Source organism: Lutra lutra, chromosome 8 (assembly GCF_902655055.1).
Source record: "Lutra lutra chromosome 8, mLutLut1.2, whole genome shotgun sequence".
NCBI lineage: Eukaryota > Metazoa > Chordata > Mammalia > Carnivora > Mustelidae > Lutra > Lutra lutra.
In genome coordinates this window covers 127097438-127120302 of record NC_062285.1, presented here as the reverse complement: position 1 = coordinate 127120302, position 22865 = coordinate 127097438, and the positions used below count along the sequence as shown (strand labels likewise).

At 41.3% G+C, this 22865-nt stretch overlaps 1 protein-coding gene across 3 annotated transcripts in view; it reads right to left on the bottom strand.

Annotated features, from left to right (window-relative positions):
• The window catches only part of TXNRD1 (thioredoxin reductase 1), a 125653-nt gene extending 103807 nt beyond the window's left edge, over positions 1–21846 (bottom strand). The window contains exon 1 of one of the 3 annotated variants that reach the window (XM_047740407.1): positions 21726–21846. In XM_047740407.1, coding sequence (XP_047596363.1) covers positions 21726–21816 — 91 coding nt within the window. In that variant the 5' untranslated portion in view covers positions 21817–21846. The remainder of the gene's footprint in view (positions 1–21725) is intronic. The other 2 variants (XM_047740410.1, XM_047740411.1) reach the window with 2 other exon arrangements.
• Between the last annotated feature and the right edge of the window lie 1019 nt (positions 21847–22865).

The following is a 22865-nucleotide window of genomic DNA, read 5'->3' as shown; positions in this document are numbered from 1 at the left end:
GGAATGATTTATGGTGGGAGAAAATATGCCAGAAGCTCAAGTGTGTTGTCACTGGAAACTGACTCTTCCTGTGGGGTAGGAGTGAGATTAGTCTTACTTACTGGATCACTCAGCCCTGAGATTATCCTGTCAGGGTTAGGATCTACTACAGCGACCTTAGCAGGCCATCTGAAGGACCAAATGGAAGAAGAAGAAAATCCAACTTCCTTTTACCTAGTTGTTAAATTTCATATGGATGCTATTAGTAAGAAAATCATTTTAAAGGAAATACTGTAAAATTTTTAAAAATCAGAAGTGTAAAAACATAAAAGATGTTGCATGAAAGAATAAAATTGAGAAGTCTTCCTTAGTATGTTCTTTGAAAAAATGATCTTCAATGACTTGAGAGATATATCTTTGATTTAATAATGCCTTCTGGATTTCAATTTCTTCAGCTGTGATACGAATTGGTCTAGATACATACAAAACTTGGGCAAATACGCCCTTTGTGAACATAAAGCATCTACATGGAAGAAAATGTAGATGCTACCTTTGATTGTATAACATACCCACTAGGAAACATGAATTACAGTCATTAAAATATAAGAAGAATCTGTGGAGAATGACACAACCAATCCCTCACATGCATGTATGTGCAGGCACATGTGCGCGCGCACACACACACACACACACACACTCACACACTCCTACTAAATTCCACGTAAGAGCTAGCTAAAAAGCTCTCAGCTACACTAGTAGCTTAATTCTACATTAATTCCACATTAATTCTCATAATTCCAATAAACATGCTTCAAACATTTATACAGAAAATATTTTGCATTTTCCATATTCTTTGTTACCTAATGAGTGTTAAAACAGACAATGAATGACGTAATCATAGTATTTAAAAATGTCCAGTCAATGTGACCAACACTAGGATTTTGAAAAAACTGTCTCAATCTTTCCAATTCCCTCAAAAAGTTTTAGAAACAAACGATAAGGTTGTATTCTATTTAAGCACATTTTTTTCTAACCCCAGAGCATAAGAGAAAACTACAGAAAGCAGATATATTTAGTATTCCCTCTGATTCAGCAACATTTTCACATGTATATACACACACACACATACACACACATCAAAGCATACCAGGAGGACAAAAAAATTAATAAAAGATACTCTACTAATCTAAACAATCTTGTCCAGAAAATACAAGAGGAAGGATTATTTTCCAACTCATTTTATGAGGCCAGTATTACCCTGATACCCAAACTAGATAAGGATATTACAAGTTAAGAAAAATATTGGCCAATATCCCTCATAAACAAAGATATAAAATTCCTCAACAAAATAATGGCAAATTAAGTCCAGCAATATATAAAATATATATATATATATATATATATATATATATATATATATATATATATACCAAGAGCTAATGGCATTTATCCTAGGGGTACAAGGCACAAGGCTGATCTAATATTAAAAATTCAATCAATGTAATCTACCATATTAATGGTCTTAAAAAAAAAAAAAAAAAAAAAACAAAAAACAGAAAAACCCACAATCATTCCAGACAAAGGGAAAGCAAAGCATGGAATTCATGGCTTTCTCCCCATGATTCTTTAGTCTTGCAAAGTTAGTTAAATTTTTTAATTTTATTTTTTTCTTATTCTAATTTTTTAACATGTCTTCTTTCCTCTTTTAACATTTTTAAACTAGTTTTTCTTAACAATACCTTTCTTTAAAAAAAACTTTTTAAACCTTCATTATTATAGTCATATTTTATCCTTCATTGTATCTAACTTTAATTTTTGTATACATATAGGGTTTTGTCTCCTAAAAAATTTCTGGGATACAATTTCTTCTAATAGATCAAAATATACCCTAAATCTAGCATAGGGCTTTGTTCTAGTCTCTAACCTTAGCAAATCCTCTCTACTTTCTTTTTCTTTCTTTTTCCAACCAACTTATCTTATCAATTCCTTTTTTAGAATTTTTAAAAATTTTTCATCCTTACAGTCATATTCCATCCCTTCATCATGTTTATCCTTATTATTGTATATATATATAACTTTTTCTTTTTCTAAAATTTTGGGAGGCAGTTTCTTCTAAGAGACCAAAATACACTCAAAATCAAGTGGGTGGCTCTGTTCTATTCACCAGTCTAATATACATGTATTTTTTAAATTAAAAAAAATTTTTTTAACTTCTTTTTACCCCCTTTCTTCTCCCCCTGATTTGGGGTCTCTTCTGGTTTGGTTAGCATACATTTTTCTGGGGTCTTTGCCACCCTTATAGTAATTTATTCTCTTGTTCATATGTTCTTATCTGGATAAAATGACAAGGCAGAAAAACTCACCACAAAAAAAAAAAGAACAAGAGGCAGTACCTCTTGATTAGGCTAGGGACCTAATCAACATAGACATTGGTAATATGTCAGGTCTAGAGTTCAGCATGACGATTCTCAAGATTCTAGCAGGGCTCAAAAAAGGCATGGATGATATTAGAGAAACCCTGTCTGGAGAAATAAAAGCCCTTTCTGGAGAAATAAAAGAACTAAAATCTAACCAAGATGAAATTTAAAAAGCTATTAATGAGGTACAATAAAAAATGGAAGCTCCTACTGCTAGGATAAATGAGGCAGAAGAGAGAATTAGTGATATAGAGGGCCAAATGACAGAGAATAAAGACGTTGAGCAAAAGAGAGACAAACAACTACTGGACCATGAGGGGAGAATTAGAGAGATAAGTGATACCATAAGACAAAACAATATTAGAATAATTGAGATCCCAGAAGAAGAAGAAAGAGAGAGAGAGGCAGAAGGTATATTGGAGTGAATTATTGTAGAGAATTTCCCTAATATGGCAAAGGGAACAAGCATCAAAATCCAGGAAGCACAAAGAACCCCCCTCAAAATCAACAAAAATAGGTCCACACCCCGTCATCTAATAGTAAAACTTACAAGTCTTAGTGATAAAGAGAAAATCCTGAAAGCAGCCTGGGACAAGAAGTCTGTAATATACAAGGGTAAAAATATTAGATTGGCAGCAGACTTATCCACAGAGACCTGGCAGGCCAGGGAGAACTGGCATGAATTATTCAAAGCACTAAATGAGAAAAACATGCAGCCAATAATACTATATCCAGCTAGGCTATCACTGAAAATAGAAGGAGAGATAAAAGCTTCCAGGAAAAACAAAAACTAAAAGAATTTGTAAACACCAAACCAGCCCTACAGGAAATATTGAAAGGGGTCCTCTAAGCAAAAAGAGAGCCTAAAAGTAGACCAGAAAGGAACAGAGACAATATACAGTAACAGTGACCTTAAAGGCAATACAATGAAACTAAATTCATATCTTTCAATAGTTACCGTGATGTTAATGGGCTAAGTGCCCCAATCAAAAGACACAGGGTAGGGGCGCCTAGGTGGCTCAGTGGGTTAAGACACAGCCTTCAGCTCAGGTCATGATCTCAAGGTCCTAGGATCAAGCCCCACATCGGGCTCTCTGCTCAGCGGGGAGCCTGCTTCCCCCACCTCTCTGCCTGCCTCTCTGCCTACTTGTGATCTCTCTCTCTGTCAAATAATAAATAAAATCTTTTAAAAAAAAAGACACAGGGTATCAGAATGGATAAAAAAAAAATCCGTCAATATGCTGTCTATAAAATACTCATTTTAGACCCAAAGTCACCTCCAGATTTAAAGTGAGGGGGTGGAAAACAATTTACCATGCTAATGGACATCAAAAGAAAGCAGGTGTGGCAATCCTTATATCAGATAAATTAGATTTTAAACCAAAGACTATAATAAGAGATGAGGAAGGACACTATATCATATTCAAAGGGTCTGTCCAACAAGAAAATCTAACAATTTAAAATTTCTATGCCCCTAACATGGGAGCAGTCAACTATATAAACCAATTAATAACAAAATCAAAGAAACACATTGTCAATAATACAATAATAGTAGGGGAGTTTAACACCCCCCTCACTAAAATGGACAGATCATCCAAGCAAAAGATCAACAAGGAAATAAAGGCCTTAAATGACACACTGGACTAGAAGGACATCACAGATATATTCAGAACATTCCATCCCAAAGCAAAAGAATACACATTCTTCTCTAGTGCACATGGAACATTCTCCAGAATATATCACATCCTGGGTCACAAATCAGGTCTCAACCAGTACGCAAAGATTGGGATCATTCCCATATTTTCAAACCACAGTGCTCTGAAGTTAGAACTCAATCACAAGAAGAAAGTTGGAAAGAACCCAAATACATGGATGCTAAAGGGCATCCTACTAAAGAATGAATGGGTCAACCAGGAAATTAAAGAAGAATTGAACAAATTCATGGAAACAAATGATAATGACAACACAACTGTTCAAAATCTGTGGGACACAGCAAAGGCAGTCCTGAGAGGAAAATATATAGCGATACAAGCCTTTCTCCAGAAACAAAAAGGTCTCAAATACACAACCTAAGCCTACACCTAAGGGAGCTGCAGAAAAAACAGCGAAGAAAGCCTAAACCCAGCAGGAGAAGAGAAATAATAAAGATCAGAGCAGAAGTCAATGAAATAGAAACCAAAAAAACAGTAGAACAAATCAACGAAACTAGGAGCTGGTTCTTTGAAAGAATTAATAAGATTGATAAACCCCTGGCCAGACTTATCAAAAAGAAAAGAAAAAGGACCCAAATAAATAAAATCACAAATGAAAGAGGAAAGATCACAACCAACACCAAAGAAATAAAAACAACTATAAGAACATATTATGAGCAACTATACACCAGCAAATTTGACAATCTGGAAGAAATGGATGCATTCCTAGAGACTTATAAACACCAAACCTGAACCAGGAAGAAACAGAAAACCTGAACAGATCCATAACATGTAAGGAGATTGAAGAAGTCACCAAAAATCTCCCAACAAACAAGAGCCCAGAGCCAGACGGCTTCCCAGGGGAATTCTACCAAACATTTAAAGAAGAATTAATACCTATTCTCCTGAAACTGTTCCAAAAAATAGAAATGGAAGGAAAACTTCCAACTCATTTTATGAGGCCAGCATCACCTTGATCCCAAAACCAGACAAAGACCCCATCAAAAAAGATAATTACAGGCCAATATCCTTGATGAACACAGATATGAAAATTCTCACCAAAATACTAGCCAATAGGATTTAACAGTACATTAAAAGGATTATTCACCACGACCTAGTGGGATTTATTCCAGGGCTGCAAGGTTGGTTCAACATCCGCAAATAATCAATGTGATACAATACATTAATAAAAGAAAGAACAAGAACCATATGATACTCTCAATAGATGCTGAAAAAGCATTTGAAAAAGAAGATCCAAAAAGCATTTGACAGCATCCTTTCTTGATCAAAACTCTTCAAAGTGTAGGGATAGAGGGTACATACCTCAATGTCATCAAAGCCATCTATGAAAAACCCACAGCAAGTATAATTCTCAATGGAGAAAAACTGAGAGCTTTTCCAGTAAGGTCAGGAACACAGCAGGGATGTCCATTATCACCACTGCTATTCAACATAGTACTAGAAGTCCTAGCCTCAGCAATCAGACAACAAAAAGAAATTAAAGGCATCCAAATTGGCAAAGAAGAAGTCAAACTATCATTCTTTGCAGACAATATGATACTTCATGTGGAAAACCCAAAAGACTCCACTCCAAATCTGCTAGAACTTGTACAGGAATTCAGTAAAGTGTCAGGATATAAAATCAATGCACAGAAATCAGTTTCATTTTTATACACCAACAACAAGACAGAAGAAAGAGAAATTCAGGAGTCAATCCCATTTACAATTGCACCCAAAACCATAAGATACTTAGGAATAAACCTAACCAAAGAGGCAAAGAATCCGTGCTCAGAAAACTATAAAGCACTCATGAAAGAAATTGAGAAAGACACAAAGAAATGGAAAAAATGATCCATGCTCATGGATTAGAAAAACAAATATTGTGAAAATGTCTATGCTACCTAAAGCAATCTACATGTTTAATGCAATCCCTATTACCATCAATGTTTTTCAAAGAGATGGAACAAAGAATCCTAAAATTTATAGGGAACCAGAAAAGACCTCGAATAGCCAGAAGAATGTTGAAAAAGAAAGCCAAAGTTGGTGGCATCACAGTTCCAGACTTCAAGCTCTATTACAAAGCTGTCATCATCAAGACAGTATGGTTATAGCACAAAAACAGACACATAGATCAATGGAACAGAATACAGAGCCCGGAAATAGACTCTCAACTCTATGTTCAACTAATGTTTTGTTTTGTTTTGTTTTGTTCAACTAATGCTTCATAAAACAGGAAAGAATATCAATGGAAAAAAGACAGTCTCTTCAACAAATGGTGTTGGGAAAATTGGACAGCCACATGCACAAAAATGAAACTGGATGATTTCCTTACACCAGGCACAAAAATAGACTCAAAATGGAGGAGAGACCTCAATGTGAGAAAGGAATCCATCAAAATCCTCGAGGAGAACACAGGCAGCAACCTCTTTGACCTCAGCTGCAGCAACTTCTTCCTAGAAACATCAGCAAAGGCAAGGGAAGCAAGGGCAAAAATGAACTATTGGGACTTCATCAAGATCAAAAGCTTTTGTACAGCAAAGGAAACAGTCAACAAAATCAAAGAGAACTGACAAGAATGGGAAAAGATATTTGCAAACAACATATCAGATAAAGGGCTAGTATCCACAATCTATAAAGAACTTACCAAACTCAACACCCAAAGAACAAATAATCCAATCAAGAAATGGGCAGAGAACATGAACAGATATTTCTGCAAAGAAGACATCCAGATGGCCAACGGACACATGAAAAAGTGCTCCACATCACTCGGCATCAGGGAAATACAAATCAAAACCACAATGAGATACCACCTCACACCAGTCAGAATGACTAAAATTAACAAGTCAGGAAATGACAGATGCTGGCGAGGATGCGGAGAAAGGGGAACGCTCCTACACTGTTGGTGGGAATGCAAGCTGGTGCAGCCACTCTGGAAAACAGCATGGAGGTTCCTCAAAAAGTTGAAAATAGAGCTACCCTATGACCCAGCAATTGCACTACTGGGTATTTACCCTAAAGATTCAACTGTAGTGATCCGAAGGGGCACGTGCACCTGAATGTTTATAGCAGCAATGTCCACAACAGTCAAACTATGGAAAGAACCTAGATGTCCATCAGCAGATGAATGGATAAAGAAGATGTGGTATACATATACTATGGAATACTATGCAGCCATCAAAAGAAATGAAATTTGCCATTTGCAACAATGTGGATGGAACTAGAGGGTATTATGCTGAGCGAAATAAGTCAATCAGAGAAAGACAATTATCACATGATCTCCCTGATTTGAGGAATTTGAGAGGCAAAGTGGGGGGTTTGGGGGGTAGGGAAGGAAAAAATGAAACAAGATGGGATCACGAGGGAGACAAACCATAAGAGACTGTTAACCTCACAAGACAAACTGAGGGTTGCCGGGGGATGGGGATAGGGAGAGGGTGGCTGGGTTATGGATATTGGGGAGGGTATGTGCTATAGTGAGTGCTGTGAAGTGTGTAAGCCTGGCAATTCACAGACCTGTACCCCTGGGGCTAATAATATATTATATGTTAATTTTTTAAAAACCCACGATCAAGTGTATGCCAACATACTACATATCCTTCATGAAATGGACAAAGTCCAAGAAAGGTATGTTACCCAAACTGACTCAAGAAGAAATGCAAATCTGAATAGACCTATAACAACTGAAGAGTTGAGTCACTAATCAAGAAATCTTTCCACATTCGGGCACCTGGGTGGCTCAGTGGGTTAAAGCTTCTGCCTTCGGCTCGGGTCATGATCCCAGGACCTGGGATCAAGCCCCACATCGGGCTCTCTGCTCTGCAGGGAGCCTGCTCCCCACCCCCCAACCCTGCCTACTTGTGATTTCTGTCTGTCAAATAAATAAATAATATCTTTAAAAAAAAAAAAAGAAATCTTTCCACAAAGAAAAGCCTAGGTTCAGATTACTTCATTAGTGAATTTTTTTTTCTTTTAAGATTGTATTTATTTATTTAAGAGAGGAAGAGAGAGAACAAGAGACAGCATGAGCTGGGGGAGAGGCAGACTCTCCACTAAGCAGGGAGCCTGATAAGGGACTTGATTCCAGGATCCTGAAGTCATGACCTGAATGGAAGGCAGAGACTCAACCATCTGAGCCTCCCAGGTGCCCCATCAAATATCTTTTCAAGATTTTATTTATTTATTTGAGAGAGTGAGAGAGAGAGTAAGAGTGCACAAGCAGGGGAAGCCTCAGGCAGAGAGAGAGGGAGAAGCAGGCTCCCTGCTGAGCAAGGAGCCCAAAGCAGGACTCCATCCCAGGACCCTGGGATCATGATCTGAGCCAAATACAGATGCTTAACCAACTGAACCACACAGGCATCCCTCATTAGTGAATCTAACAAACATCCAGAGGAGAATTAATACCAAATTGTCATAAACTCTTCCAAAAAAACAGAAAAGGAAGGAACACTTCCCAACTCAATGTATGAGACCACTATTACCCTGAAAACCAAACAAGGACATTACATGAAAAGAAAAACAAAGAACAATATTCCCTATCAACACAAAAATCCTCCACAAAATATTAGCAAAACATAGAAATAATTATATATCAATGACCAAGTGGCATTTATCCCAGTATTAACTTTGCACAGGTTGATTTAACATACGAAAAGTATCAATTGATGTAACATTATATTAATAGAATAAAAGACAAAAACCCCATGATCATCTCAAAAGATGCAGGAAAAACATTTGACAAAATCTAATAATCTTTCATGATTAAAAAAATACTCAACACACTAAGCATAGAAGGAAACTTTCTCAACCTGATAAAGGCCACCTATGAAAAAACACAGCTAACATCATACTTAATGGTGAAAGATGGAATGCTTTCCCCCAATATCAGGAACAAGATAAGGATGTTCGCTCTTGTCACTTCTATCCAACACTGTACTCGGAGTTATAGCCAGGGCAATTAGGCAAAGAAATAAAAAGTATCCAAGTTGAAAAGAAAGAATAAGACTATCTATAGTCACAGATAATACAACTTTCTATGTAGAAAATCCTCAGGAAAACACACACACACACACACACACACACACACACACACACACACACACCCCTCTCTTAGAATAAATAAGCAAGTTCTGCAAGGTTGTAAGATATAAGATTGAAACAGAAAAATCAATTATATTCTTATATATGAACAATCTGAAAATGAAATTAGGCAAGCATTTTTTTCCATTTACAACAACCTCAAAAAGAATAAACTACTTGGTTAAAAGTTTAATAAGAGTGCAAGACCTGTACTTTGAAAAGTACAAAACATCACTGAAAGAATTTAAAGAACTAACTAAATGAAACAAGTTCTCAAGTTCTCAAGTTCACTGTAAGACTTAGCATTGTTAAGAGGGCAATATATAGACTCAATGCAGTCCTTATCAAAATCCTAGATGTCTTTTTTGTAGAAATTGACAAGCTGATACTAAAATTCATATGGAAGTACAAGGGAACCAGAAATGCCAAAACAACCTTGACAAAGAACAAAGTGGGAGTACGCACACTCTCTAATTTCCCTAATTTCAAAACTCACTATAAATCAATAGTAATCAAGATAGTGTGAGACTGGCATACGTCTACATACAGATCAATGCAATAGAATTGAGACTCCAGAAATAAACTATTGTATTGATCTTGGACAAGGGTGTCAAGACAATCCCATGGGGAAAGAGTTGTCTTTTCAGCAAATGGCATTGACATAACTAGATATCCACATGCAAAAGAATGAACTTGGACCCTTTCCTCATACCATATGTAAAAAATTAACTCAGGATATCTCATACAATATAAATATAAAACTATAAAAATCTTGGGGCACCTGGGTGGCATAGATGGTTAAGTGCCCAAATCTTTTTTTTTTTTCTTTTTTAATTTGACGGAGCAAGGATGACACAAGCAGGGGGAGTGGGAGAGGGGGAAGCAGGCTTCCCATTGAGCAGAGAGCCTGACGTGGGGCTTAATCCCAGGACACTGGGATCATGACCTGAGCTGAAGGCAGACACTTAAGGACTGAGCCACCCAGGCGCTCCTAAGTTCTCAACTCTTGGTTTCAGCTCAGGTCATGGTCCAGGGTCGTGAGACTGAGCCCTGTGTCGGGCTCCACCCTTAGTGTGGACTCTGCTTGAGATTCTCTCTCCCTCTCCCTTTGCTCTTCTCACTTGGGCTCTCTCTAAATAAGTCACTCTTAAAATTTTTTTTACAAAACTATAAGGTTCTTAGGAAAAAACATGATAGTAAATCTTTGTGACCTTGGGTGGTTTCTTAGATACAACCTCAAAAGCAGAAGCAACAAAAGAAAACAACACATTGGACTTCATCAAAATTTTAAGTTTTCTGCTTCAAAAGACACCATTGAGTAATTAAAAAAACAACCTCCAGAATAGGAGAAAATATTTGCAAATCAAATATTTGATAAGGGACTTGTATCTAAAATATATTTAAAAAAACCCTTAGAACTCAGCAATAAGAAGACAAATAGCCCATCACAAAATGGGAAGAGGGTTTGAACAGAAATTGTTTCAAAGAAGATATATAAATAATCGATAAGCACATAAAATGATACTCAACATCTAGTCATTAGGGAAATGCAGATCAAAACCACAGTGAGATGCCACTTCACAACCACTTGCATAGCTAAAATAAAAAAGCCAGACAATAACGAGTGTTAGCAAGGATGTGGAGAACTTGGAGCTCTCATACATCACTGGTGAGAATGTAAAATGTGGACCCTTTGGAAAAGAGCTTGGCAATTGTTCCAAAAGTTAAATGCAGTTATCATATGATTCAGCAATTCAAATTTTAAGTATATAACCCCCCAAAAAGAAAACGTGTCCCCACAAAACTTGACAATGTTTATAGCAGCATTATACATAACTGCTGAAAAGTAAAAACAACCCAAATGTCCATCAACTGATGAATAAATAAAATGTGGTGTATCCTACAAGGAAGTATTATTTGGCAACAAAAGGAGATGAAGTACTGTTAATATGCTATAGCGTGGATAAAGCTTGAAAAATACTAAGTGAAAGAAGCCAGTCACAAAAGAATATACAGTACATGATTCAGTTTCTTTGAAATGTCCAGAAGATACAAATCTATAGAGGCAGAAGATAGACTGGCGGTTGACAGGGCTGGTAGGGTGGGGTTGGCTAGTATTTACTGGCAATGGGTACAAGGTTTCTTCTGAGGGTAATGAAAATTATTACATGGTTGCACACTGAACTATGTACTTTTAAATGTGATTTTTATGGTATGCTAGTTATATCTCAATTTTTTAAAACAATTATACAAATGTTTATGGCAGCTTTATTTATAATTTAAAAATGAAAACAACCCAAATATCCTTCAATGAATGAAAGGTAAATTATGGTACATTCACACAAAGTTAATAAATGCAATAAAGTGGAATAAACTGTAGTTGCACACAACAAATTGGATGAACCTCTAAGGCATTATACCATGTGGAAAAAAAAAATCTCAAAAGGTTACCTATTGTGTAATTCTATTTAAATGACATTCCTAAAAATGCAAAACTATATGGACGGAGAACAGATAAGGGTTCTCAGAAATTAGAAGTGGGGGTTGGCTGTGTCCACAAAAGGACAGCCTGCATCAGGCTCCCTGCTCAGCGGGAAGCCTGCTTCTCCCTCTCCCACTCCCCCTGCTTGTGTTCCCTCTCTCGCTGTGTCTCTCTCTGTCAAATAAATAAATAAAATCTTTAAAATACAAAAAACAAAAAACACAACAACAACAACAACAAGGTTCAGTAGAGATCTTACTATGTAGAAGAGGGACATGAATTTAAGGATCATTCCTTTCAGAGAATGGGTTCCAGAAATATACTTGAATTTATGCACACTCCTCTCCTCAAATCTTTTAAAAATGCAATTAAGACATTATTTGGATCTTAGTGTATTTATTACTTTAAAGCAAGTTCTTTCCTGCTATGTCAGAAGTTACTGACTTGCCCACATAAAATGAAGTGAATGAGTTAAAATCTTAGTAGTTATTCAGGCATGCATTCTAGCAGCCAAGACCGGAAAAAAGACATGTCTTAGATAATACATGTGAAATTACCTTGTATATTGTAGAATCCTATAAAATGCGAGGTATTTTTATTTGGAATTATTACCTTTCCTATGTATTTGGGGACTCGATGATTAACGTTCCTGGGAGACAGATATGCAGAATATTGGAACTGGAAAGGACTTCATTTTGGAAAGGAAATCAAGGCCCAGAAATGCTATGGAACTTGTCTAAGATCATACAGTCACTTGATGGTACAAGAAGAACTAGAACTTTGTCTTCTTGACTCTAATTCTCTTCCCATTGCCCCTCAAGTGACTTGTGGAGCCATACTCTCAATAAACAGCCCTCAAATACTATAATGACAGTGACTATACTGGGGACCCACCTTGGAAGCCAAGTTGTTTTATATCAAGTTCTTCCAGTCAGTTCAAGGTTATACTCCAGGGACACAATTGATCTTGTGGACATGACCTTGGCAATTCTACCTGCCTGAGATGTCCCATTTGTAGGATTCCAAAGAGTTGGGAAAAGAGAATTAGATAAAAGAAGTTTCCAAGGGAAAAAAAGATGGTCCTGGGTTGACTGTTACTGGGATAGAAAAATCAGTTAGGGTGCCTGGTTGGCTTAGTTGGTTAAACATCCAACTCTTGGTTTCTGCTCAGGTCATGACCTTGGGGTCATGAGACCAAGCCCTGCCTCAGGCTCCATTCTCAGCGTGGAGCTTGCTTAAGATTCTCTCTCTCCCTCTCCCTCTGCTCCTCCCATGTTTGTACGGGTGCATGGGCTCTCTCCCTCTCTCCCTCAAGAAGGAAGGAAGGAAGGAAGGGAGGAAGGAAGGAAGGAAGGAGGGAAGGAAGGAGGAAAATATCAGATAGAAGGGAATAACTTGTCTCACTTCATTCAAGCATTTATTGAGCATCTACTATGTGCCATGATACACCATCCCAAACAGGGACTTCAACTCTGAGCAAGACTTCCTTGCCCTGGGAAGTCAGTCTCGTAGAACACACTAAACAATGCACTAGATGTCCTAGAACAGGAATGGAAAGGGCCATAGGAGTCCACAAAGGGCAATACTAACTCTACTTGGGGAATCACAGAATTGTCATTTGGAATGGGTCTTGATGGGTAAGGAGAGTGTGCGCAGCAAAGATGAGAAGGGAGAGTATTCCAGGCAGAAAACCAAATGTTCAAGAACAGATGAATAAGGGAGCTTGGCAAGGTCAGGGAACAGGGAAAAAAAAAATGACCCAAATGCAAGACAGAAGGGCTTAAAAGAGGCCAAATCTGTCAAAGGTCTTTTGTTCTTAAAAGAAACTTCACTAGGCGTTCCAGCATTCGTCTAATCTAGTAAGAATTATTATTAATCAGTACCTATGCAAAAAGAAAAGATTTGACATACAATTTTTTTTTTTGGACATACAATTTTTAAAAAAATGTACCCCCTCCTGGGGCGCCGGGGTGGCTCAGTCAGTTAAGCATCCGGCTCTCGGTTTTGGTGCAGGTTATGATCTCATGTATTATGGGATCAAGCCCTGCATCAGGCTCCCCACTCAGTGGGGGAATTGGCTCCAGAACCCCCCGCCCCCGGTTCATGTGCTATTTCTTTTTTTTTTTTCCTTTTAAAGATTTTATTTATTTATTTGACAGAGATCACAAGTAGGCAGAGAGGCAGGCAGAGAGAGAGGAGGAAGCAGGCTCCCCGCCGAGCAGAGAGCCCGATGCGGGGCTCGATCCCAGGACCCTGGGATCATGACCCGAGCCGAAGGCAGAGGCCCTAACCCACTGAGCCACCCAGGCGCCCCCTCATGTGCTATTTCTCTCTAAAAATAAATCAGGGGCGCCTGGGTTGGCTCAGTTGTTAGGCGTCCGCCTTCGGCTTGGGTCATGATCCCAGAGTCCTGGGATTGAGCCCCGAATCCGGCTCCCTGCTCAGTGGGAAACCTGCTTCTCCCTCTTCCACTCCCCATGCTTGTATTCCCTCTCTGTGTCAAATTAATAAATAAAATCTTTTATAAATAAAGTAAAAATAAATCAATCTTAAAAAAAGAATCTTCTGCGGTGCCTGGGTGGTTCAGTGGGTTAAAGCCTCTGCCTTCGACTCAGGACTTGATCCTGGAGTCCTGGGATTGAGCCTGCATCCAGCTCTCTGCTCAGCAGGGAGTCTACTTCCTCCTCTCTGTCTCTGACTGCCTCATTGTCTACTTGTGATCTCTGTCTGTCAAATAAATAAATAAAATCTTAAAAAAAAAAAAAGAATCTTCTCCCTCTCCTTTCCATACTACTCCACCCACACCCAGAGCCAAAGATGTTGATTTGACTTTGTTTTGTTGTGTTGCTTTAATAAATACAATTAGCACTCTTCAGCAAGTGTGTTTGTAGTTGTGCCTGAAAACCAGCTCCCAGACACACATGGCCCAAGCTTTCTCCTCCCTCCTTGCCATCCCTACCCTCAGCTGCCTCTTAGTGATACCAGAGAGCTATTACTGTATTCCTCTGCCTGGCTGAGGACCAGATCCCTGTTCAGCTTCTGTCTCATTCCACTCTGGCCTAGACACCCCAACCCCCTTTCCCAGCCAGATCAGCCAGATCAAACCCTGAGCATCATACTACCAGTCCAGCAGATCAAAGCACATCCAGAAGATCCCATGGAATCCTACTACAAACAGGTACAAGGAAACCTCGCTTCCTGCTCTCCCAACACAAAGACTGCTTAGCCCAGCATTACATTTCTGACAAAACTGGATGGGATAGAGAGCCGCTTACCAAGTTCTAGTTCCTTCTACTACCCCCACCCCAATTTCTTCTTCGATCTCACAGCATACATAAAAGAAAATTAAAAAAAAAACAAAAACCCCTAGCCATTGCTCAAATGCATACAATTACTTCGATAAACCTAAAGCAAACACCGTAACCAAGAGCACGGCAGTATCCACTTCAGAGACAATCCTTGTGATAAAGCACTCGATGAAACAATCATTAACTGGAGAGAGGGGGGGGGCACAAATCCTCACTATGCTCCCAGTGGGGTTTTTTTGGCAGGCTGCGGCCTATACCTGAAAAATTAGTTGAATTTGGGCAGCCCATTGAGGAGGGAGAAATGAGCGGCTTAAAATACCATAAAGTAAGTGAGCGATAACTCCACAGTAATCATAACTATGGTATAATATCCACGATCTTGAGAAAAAGTACCCAAGGGGCGCCTGGGTGGCTCAGTAGTTAAGTGTCTGCCTTTGGCTCAGGTCATGATCTCAGGGTCCGGGGATGGAGCCCCACATCGGGATCCCTGCTCGGTTGCTTCTCTCTCCCACCTCCCCGGCTTGTGTTCCCTCTCTCGCTGTATCTCTCTCTGTCGAATAAATAAATAAAATCTTAAAAAAAAAAAAAAGAAAGAAAGAAAGAAAGAAAAAGGGAAAAAGCATCCAAAACTTGGAAATAAGAAGAGGATGACCATGGCATTTCAATGTCATACTGGGACATTGTTTAACTAGCCCACTGAAGGATCATTCAATCCTTTAAGAGAATGTACCTGTTCTTGACTTTGTTATTTACTATTTCATTAGTGTCCAGACACTGAAGTTTTGTTGTTTTTTTTTTTTTTTAAGATTTTATTTATTTATTTGACAGAGATCACAAGTAGGTAGAGAGTCAGTCAGAGAGAGAGGGGGAAGCAGGCTCCCTGCTGAGCAGAGAGCCCGATGCCAGGCTTGATCCCAGCTGGGTTCATGACCTGAGCTGAAGGCAGAGGCTTTAACCTACTGAGCCACCCAGGTGCCCTGAAGATATTATTTTAAGTAATCTCTACACCCAGTGTGGGCTCGAACTCACAACCCTGAGATCAAGAGTCACATGCTCTACCCACTAAGCCAGCCGGGTGCCCCCAGGGACGTTTTATGTTAACTTATATGAGTCTGTCCAGTAATACCAGAGGTTACAGTTTTATTGCCCTGTAGGACATTAACCAGTTTTGGAACTCCTAGGAAATTCAATTCAGAAATTCTTTCACTGATTGAGTCTCTATCCCTTGGTTTCTCATTCAAATCAGTAGCTTTACTACCTACTGATTCCTTCATACATTGTTTAATGATTTTTTTTTTTATGTATGTTCATCTTATTTTTTACAAGAATCATGTTTTTAACTTTTTGAAAAATCATACTTCGGTCATTACATTGTTCATTCAGTCATTCTCTGTGTTGCATTGCTCTGTACGAAAAGCTGTGTTCTGGCCTGGCTACTTCTCCACACATTCAAAGGGCCCCTCCTTTTTTTCCTTAACGTATGCCAGCTTCACACTACAGATTCTCAGACCGCACTGACCTGCGATCCGATCTTGTTTGGCCCTCAGTGTTTTATTTAACCGAATTATTGCTGACATTTACGAATGGGAAGGAGTCACAAAAACAATACATAAATATGGATTTCTAGTTTCTCTGGAATAGATCTGAAGTTCTGACAACCCTAGAGTCGTCCTCCCACTCCACAAAGGAGAGCTGGGCCCCTTTTAGCACATTCTGTCCCCTGTTCATCCCAGTCTCCACTGCTCTCTGTTGTTACCTGCCTGTCCTTGCAGTGAATTTAAACCTTTAATCCCTCAACGGTGGCCTGCTCATTCTTCTCATCGCAGGCTGATTCTCAGTCTATCCCACATCTCACCACCTGCTCAGATCAGCTTTTCATCCAGTAGACACTGACATCTGAAGTGTATGGGTCTGTGTGGGTATACGTACCTTACACACACACACACATACACGCATATTCAATTGTGACCAAAAAATAACTTTTAAATATTGACTGAAAGTTGGTAGCACATTTTTAAGTCATTCTCAACACACCTGACAGTTCAGAGCTAAAACCATGGCAGTGACTTAGACCAACAGGTAACAAAACTGGTTTTCAATACCAAAGAGAGATTCATGATAGTGATGTACAGCAGTACAATGTACACTAGTTTCTTTTTTATTAAGATTTTATTTATTTATGTGTGTGCGTGTGTGTGAGTGTGTGTGTGTGTGTGTGAGAGAGAGAGAGAGAGAGAGCGAGAGAGAGCGAGAGAGCGAGCACAAGCAGGGGGAGGGGCAGACAGAGAGAGAAGCAATGTTCCTGCTGAGCAAGAAGCTCTATGGATGCAGGACTGGATCCCAGGACCCTGGGATTACGACCTGAGCTGAAGGCAGATGTTTAACTGACTGAGCCACCCAGGTGTCCCATATGTAGTGTAAGGGCCTATTCAGCCAGAGCAGCCCCACCCCGGTTGAACTGCCATTTTGCTGTAAAGCTTAAATTGACCTTGCCTGCACCCCCAGGGGAACTTATTTAAAAGCAAGTCCGGGAAACCAGTCCCGTGGAGGTATTCAATCAGTGGGGGCGCATCCTGTCTCCTAGCTACCAAGGAGTATGGGCCCCCGCCCTTTGGGAGCCTTTTGGTGCCAATCCTAACCAAGGTGTGATAGGCTAAATCAAATGTCTACTAAGGTAAATTGTAATTCAATTGGTCACCTAGCATCACTGTGGAGTTTCCTGTGTGTGTTACAATCTCATTGGCCACCTGTGTGTGGCCAGGCCCAACCACATGGCCTTTGCTCTATAAAAGTTAGTCTGGAAAGCAGGGAGGGGTCGTCCTCTCTGTAGGGGTGGCCCCGACCGGTCTGTTTGACGGTTGGTCTGATTCCGGATGCTTGGCACGAAATAAAGCTTTGCTTGACCTTCACTTTGTATCAGTCTCCCTCCTTTAATCACGGACCCATTATTGGGGTACCCAATTTTGGGGGGACCCAACAGTAGACTAGTTTCTACCAGCAAAGTAAAGCTCAGAGCTTAAAAATAGGTTATAAGGAACATTCATGAAATGTTCAGTGATATTGTATGAACATTAAAACCCCCAAAACCTTACAAGTTAGTCCCTTCTTTTAAGGGCCTAATCCAACTGCAAATCCAAAATATACTTTTTAAAAAGAAAGACAATTTTAAAAGCCTTAAATACTCAGAAAACATTAATACAAAGAGGTGAACTTTCAAGTGCGAAGATTCAAACAATGACCAAAGACTTTTATTTAAATTATCAGGTTAATGTGGGCCAAGAGCAAGTTTTCTCTTGAATTATCTAGCAAATTATGCAATATTATCTTCTGACTGCATATTCCTAGCATGTCAATCAGGATGACCTTAGTTTCTATACCACAGATTTCAATTTTCTCTTATTATATCCTCCACTCAAACCTCAATCCCACCCCTGAGGACAGGAGCCTCTCCCCAGGAAAAGGTGGGTTCACTCTGGCTCAGACACCTCACTCCCATGTTCTCAAACCTTAGTTCAAACCACCTGCAGCACCAAACATGGCGATTCCTGGCCCAATACCTGGAGAACTGATTTAGTGGGTCTGGGATGGAGGCCAGGAAAACAAACTTTTAATTTACACATACCCACCCTTTAAGTAATTAATTCTCTTGCAGGTGGTCTTAGGATACACACTAACAAACACTGTCTCCTCGCCTCACTGGAGAAGCTGGCTGTGGAGAGCAAGATGGAGTCACTCACGTCAAGCAGGGGCCTGTGTCAAGCGATGACCCAAGTACTTAAGGGTACTGCAGCTAAGAGATAGCACTGAGACCAGTAGCAGCTGACACCCAGAACTGATAACAAGCAGAAGCAGAAGAGGTCTGCAGGGGCCCAAGACTGATTAAATCACTCTAAAAAGGGAGGATTTTTGCAGCAAACTGTCAGACTCCTCAGACGTGACCCCTGTATGTCAGACCACTTTAAAAAGGCAGCTGCCGCCCAAGGCTCTGCCTGATTGATCTCTGAGCAGGGCTGAGATCCTTCACGGCTTGAACCTCATAAGCAGTAAGTGGGGAGAGCTGACCCGGCCTGGAGAGGGCTTATCTCTACTGTGTGCCCACAGGCAGACTTCACGTTTGGTTTGTTAACTTCTACCCATTCTGTTATCTTGTTTGTTGTGTGCCGTGTGAGAGGCCAAGTTTATCATATCGTGACATGTCATTGAGCTTGGAATCCTGAAACTGCTTTATAATTACGTTAAGCCTGCTTTATGACTGAATGAAGCTGACATTGCAGAAAGACACAACTCGTGTGTGCACCTCCACAGTGTGCTTGGGACACCGGTCAATGTTAGTAACACTGGCTTTGGGAAACTTCCTTGCTTACAAAAAGTTGTCCTTTGCCATATGGACCATATGGATACATTTACTGAGTCCCAATCATCTGTAAGGCAGTGTGTCAAGGGCTGTGGCAGATAAAATAATGAACAAAACACATTCCTAACGCTCACAAATCTGGCAGGAAAAATAAATGTTTACAAGTTAATTAAAATAGAATGGAATATGTGTCATGGCAGGAATATAAATTAAACCCTAAGCACTACCATTCTCTGCCAGCATCTTGTACCCATACGTCTTTATGATTACACATGATGACACAGCATTTTCCGTGCCCTCGCTGTCCACGAGACTGTATGCTCAAGGGCTGAGATCGTCCCTTGCTCACTGCTGAGTTGTTAGTAACTGATAAGTAATAAATGCTGGGTTGAAGAGTCATTTAATCAAGACATTCTTCATCATTACAACTTGGCCCAGATTGTCAGAAACTTCACATTAGAATCTGGCTGCTCATTTAGGAAGTCAGTTCCTTGAAACCTAACCATGTAATTTCACATTTGGAGGGAACTTAAGAAAATGTGGTTCAGCATGTCACTAAATTTGGTGTGCAGATCATTGGTGGTACTCAAGGAAGATAGCTTCTCGAGTGTTTATGGGTGATATATGAAAAAAATTTTTTAATTTCAATAGGAGGCATATCTGTGTGTGTATAGAAAATATCTAGAACAAAGCAGTACTTTTCATAGATTAATGCTTAAAACAGTGCTTAATTTATTTCAAAAAGTAAATGTAGAACAGGTGAAACTTTTATGCTTTTAGAAATCCTAGTGGTTGCCCTTGGTATGAGAGTAAGAGGCATGAGGGGGCTTCTGGGGTATAGGAAATGTTTCTTTAGCTGGGTGCTGGCTGCACAGGGATGGTCAGTTATAAAGCTGTATTATGGCAACTGCTCTTTTCTGCATGTACAGTGTATTTCAACCCAAAAGTACTCTTTTAAGTGGATGTAAATAGTAAATAAATGATAGCACATGGACACTGGAAAAATCCTGAAGGTGGAAAAGGAAAGGTAAATTTGGGACACACAGACTCAAATTCCATTGTGTAGATGAGAAAAAACCTCAAGTGAGTGCCACAAATTAGCTGCTTGGTCTTGAGCAGGGGCTGCCCTCCACCCAATCTTCCGTCCCATTCTCCCTTCTCCCCCCACCTCATGTCCTCAGTTCCAGCAGGATATGCGCCCTGTCTCCACGATGGTTTTATCAGCTGCTCCCTGCTCAGACGCCCCTGCCAAATCCAACTCTTCCAAGGGAGTTGCCTTCCCCACTTGGCTGTTTTTTTTTTACCATTCCTCTAAGCCCTTCGCCATATGCTGCCTTGTAACTAAATTGTAAGCCACGGAAAAGACACAGATTGATCCTACAGCATTTAACAATTCCATCTCTTGGGCAAGTTACTTTTCTTGGTCTCACTTTCAACACCTGTAGATCTGGGTGGGCGTTGAGGGGCGGTATCAGGATTATGATCAGGGGGTTTGGAGTCAACAACGGCGGGTATCCATCCCAGTTCTACCACTTACTGCCGCCGAACTTTGGGCACGTTTCATCGTCGTCTTGTGCCTTAGCCGCTTCAACTGTAAAATCGGGGTTAGGATACACCTAACTTTTAGGGTTGTGGGTGAAGGGAAACAAGATGATCCGTGGGGAGTGCTTGAGACAGTGTTTGGTAACCGTTAGCCATTATCACCATTGTCTGCAACGTGGAGAAAACACAAGCGCCTTTCCCGCCGGAGTCATTGAAAGGACAGCGTGGCCTGGCGCTGTCAGAAATGTGCCTAAGACTCAAGAGGGGGAAAGACTCAAGGGAGAGAAGACGGGGGAGGACAGGAAGATCTGATGAGTCTTGCAGGCGGAGGGTGTGTGGGCAAGCGGGGGGGGGGGGGGGACACGCGCCCCACCCAAGACGTAGCGAGTCCGAATCCCCAGTTAAAAAGGCCCAAGTTGCTCCTCGGCGCTTAAGCTCCTTTGCTCTGGGTGTCCGTCCCCCTGCCCCCGGGGTCCCGGCTCCTTGAGAGGTGAAGGTGACTTCCCGGATGAAACACGGTGCTTGGAACAAGGGCGCATCAACAGCCCGCGACCAAAACCGCCTCCCGGCCCGCTCGCTCGGGAGCCGGAGACGTCTTCGGGCAGGTCCTGCGGCCGGCACGCTCCTCCTTCCGCCTCCTACCTCTCAGAAAGACACCGGCCGGGCCGCCCCTTCGGGGAGCAAACTTAGGGAGGCCGCTCCGCGCAGGCCGCGGGACACCCCCGGCGCCTCTCGGCTCCCCCGCGTGGCGCGCGTCGGCCGAGGCCTGGGGCTCCAGGGCTGCGCAGCCCGTCTGGAGGGCGCTTCCCCGTCACCGCACGCCCCAGGCCCGCCCGGCCCCGCGCTCTGGGGCCGTGCCTTTGCCCTCGCTCGTACCTGGCAATGGGATGCCAGGGCGGCTGCGGCTGCTGACTTCCGAACCGGAGCCGGCGGCCGCCTTCAACTCCTTGCTCTTCGCGCAGCCCATGGCGCGCAGGGCCCGGTGGGAGTTCCCGGCCGAGGGCCACCGCAGCCGAGCGGAGGCCGCGCGCCCCCTGCCGGCGGTTAGCGGGACGGCGGGGCGGTGGGCGGGGCGGCGGGCAGCCACGCCCTCACTCCCGGGCCTCCTCTTTCAAGCAGGTGGATTTTTTTCACATTAAAACGCACTCACTGGGGCGCCTGGGTGGCTCAGTGGGTTAAGCCGCTGCCTTAGGCTCATGTCATGATCTCAGGATCCTGGGATCGAGCCCCGCATCGGGCTCTCTGCTCAGCAGGGAGCCTGCTTCCTTCTCTCTCTCTGCCTGCCTCTCTGCCTGCTTGTGATCTCTCTCTGTCAGATAAATAAATAAAATCTTTAAAAATAAATAAATAAATAAAAAATAAAACGCACTCACTAGGGGCCCCTGGGTGGCTCAGTGGGTTAAAGCCTCTGCCTTCTGCTCAGGTCTGATTCCAAGGTCCCAGAATCGAGCCCCGCATTGGGCTCTCTGCTCAGTAGGGAGCCTGCTTCCTCCTCTCTCTCTGCCTGCCTCTCTGCCTGCTTGTGATCTCTGCCTGTCAAATAAATGAATAAAATAAAATATACTTGCTAAAGATAAGTAGGAAAATGTAAAGTGGAAAGAAGTGGGGAAAAGGCATTCTCCACCATCTTATCTTCCAAATTACTGTTGCCACATATACTATTTCTTTCCAGTTTTTCTGCCCTCAATTCTTAGTTTTGCACCCAGGTTTTCACTTAATACTAGCATTTTCTATTCATAGTCCTGTAAGCCCTGCAGATAACTTCCTGGCTCCCACTCTCATCTCAGGATTTGCCAGTGGATTTGATTGACAATGACCATTTTATTCCGAAGAATTTGTTATTGAGAGAGAGAGAGAGAGTGCCCATGAGACTGGGGTGAGGGAGAGGGAGAGAGAGAATCTCAAGCAGACTCCCGGCTGAGCACCTAGCCCACCCCTGGCTCGATCTTGACCCTGAGATCATGACCAGAAGGGAAGTCAAGAGTCCGTCACTCAACTGACTGAGCCACCAAGGTG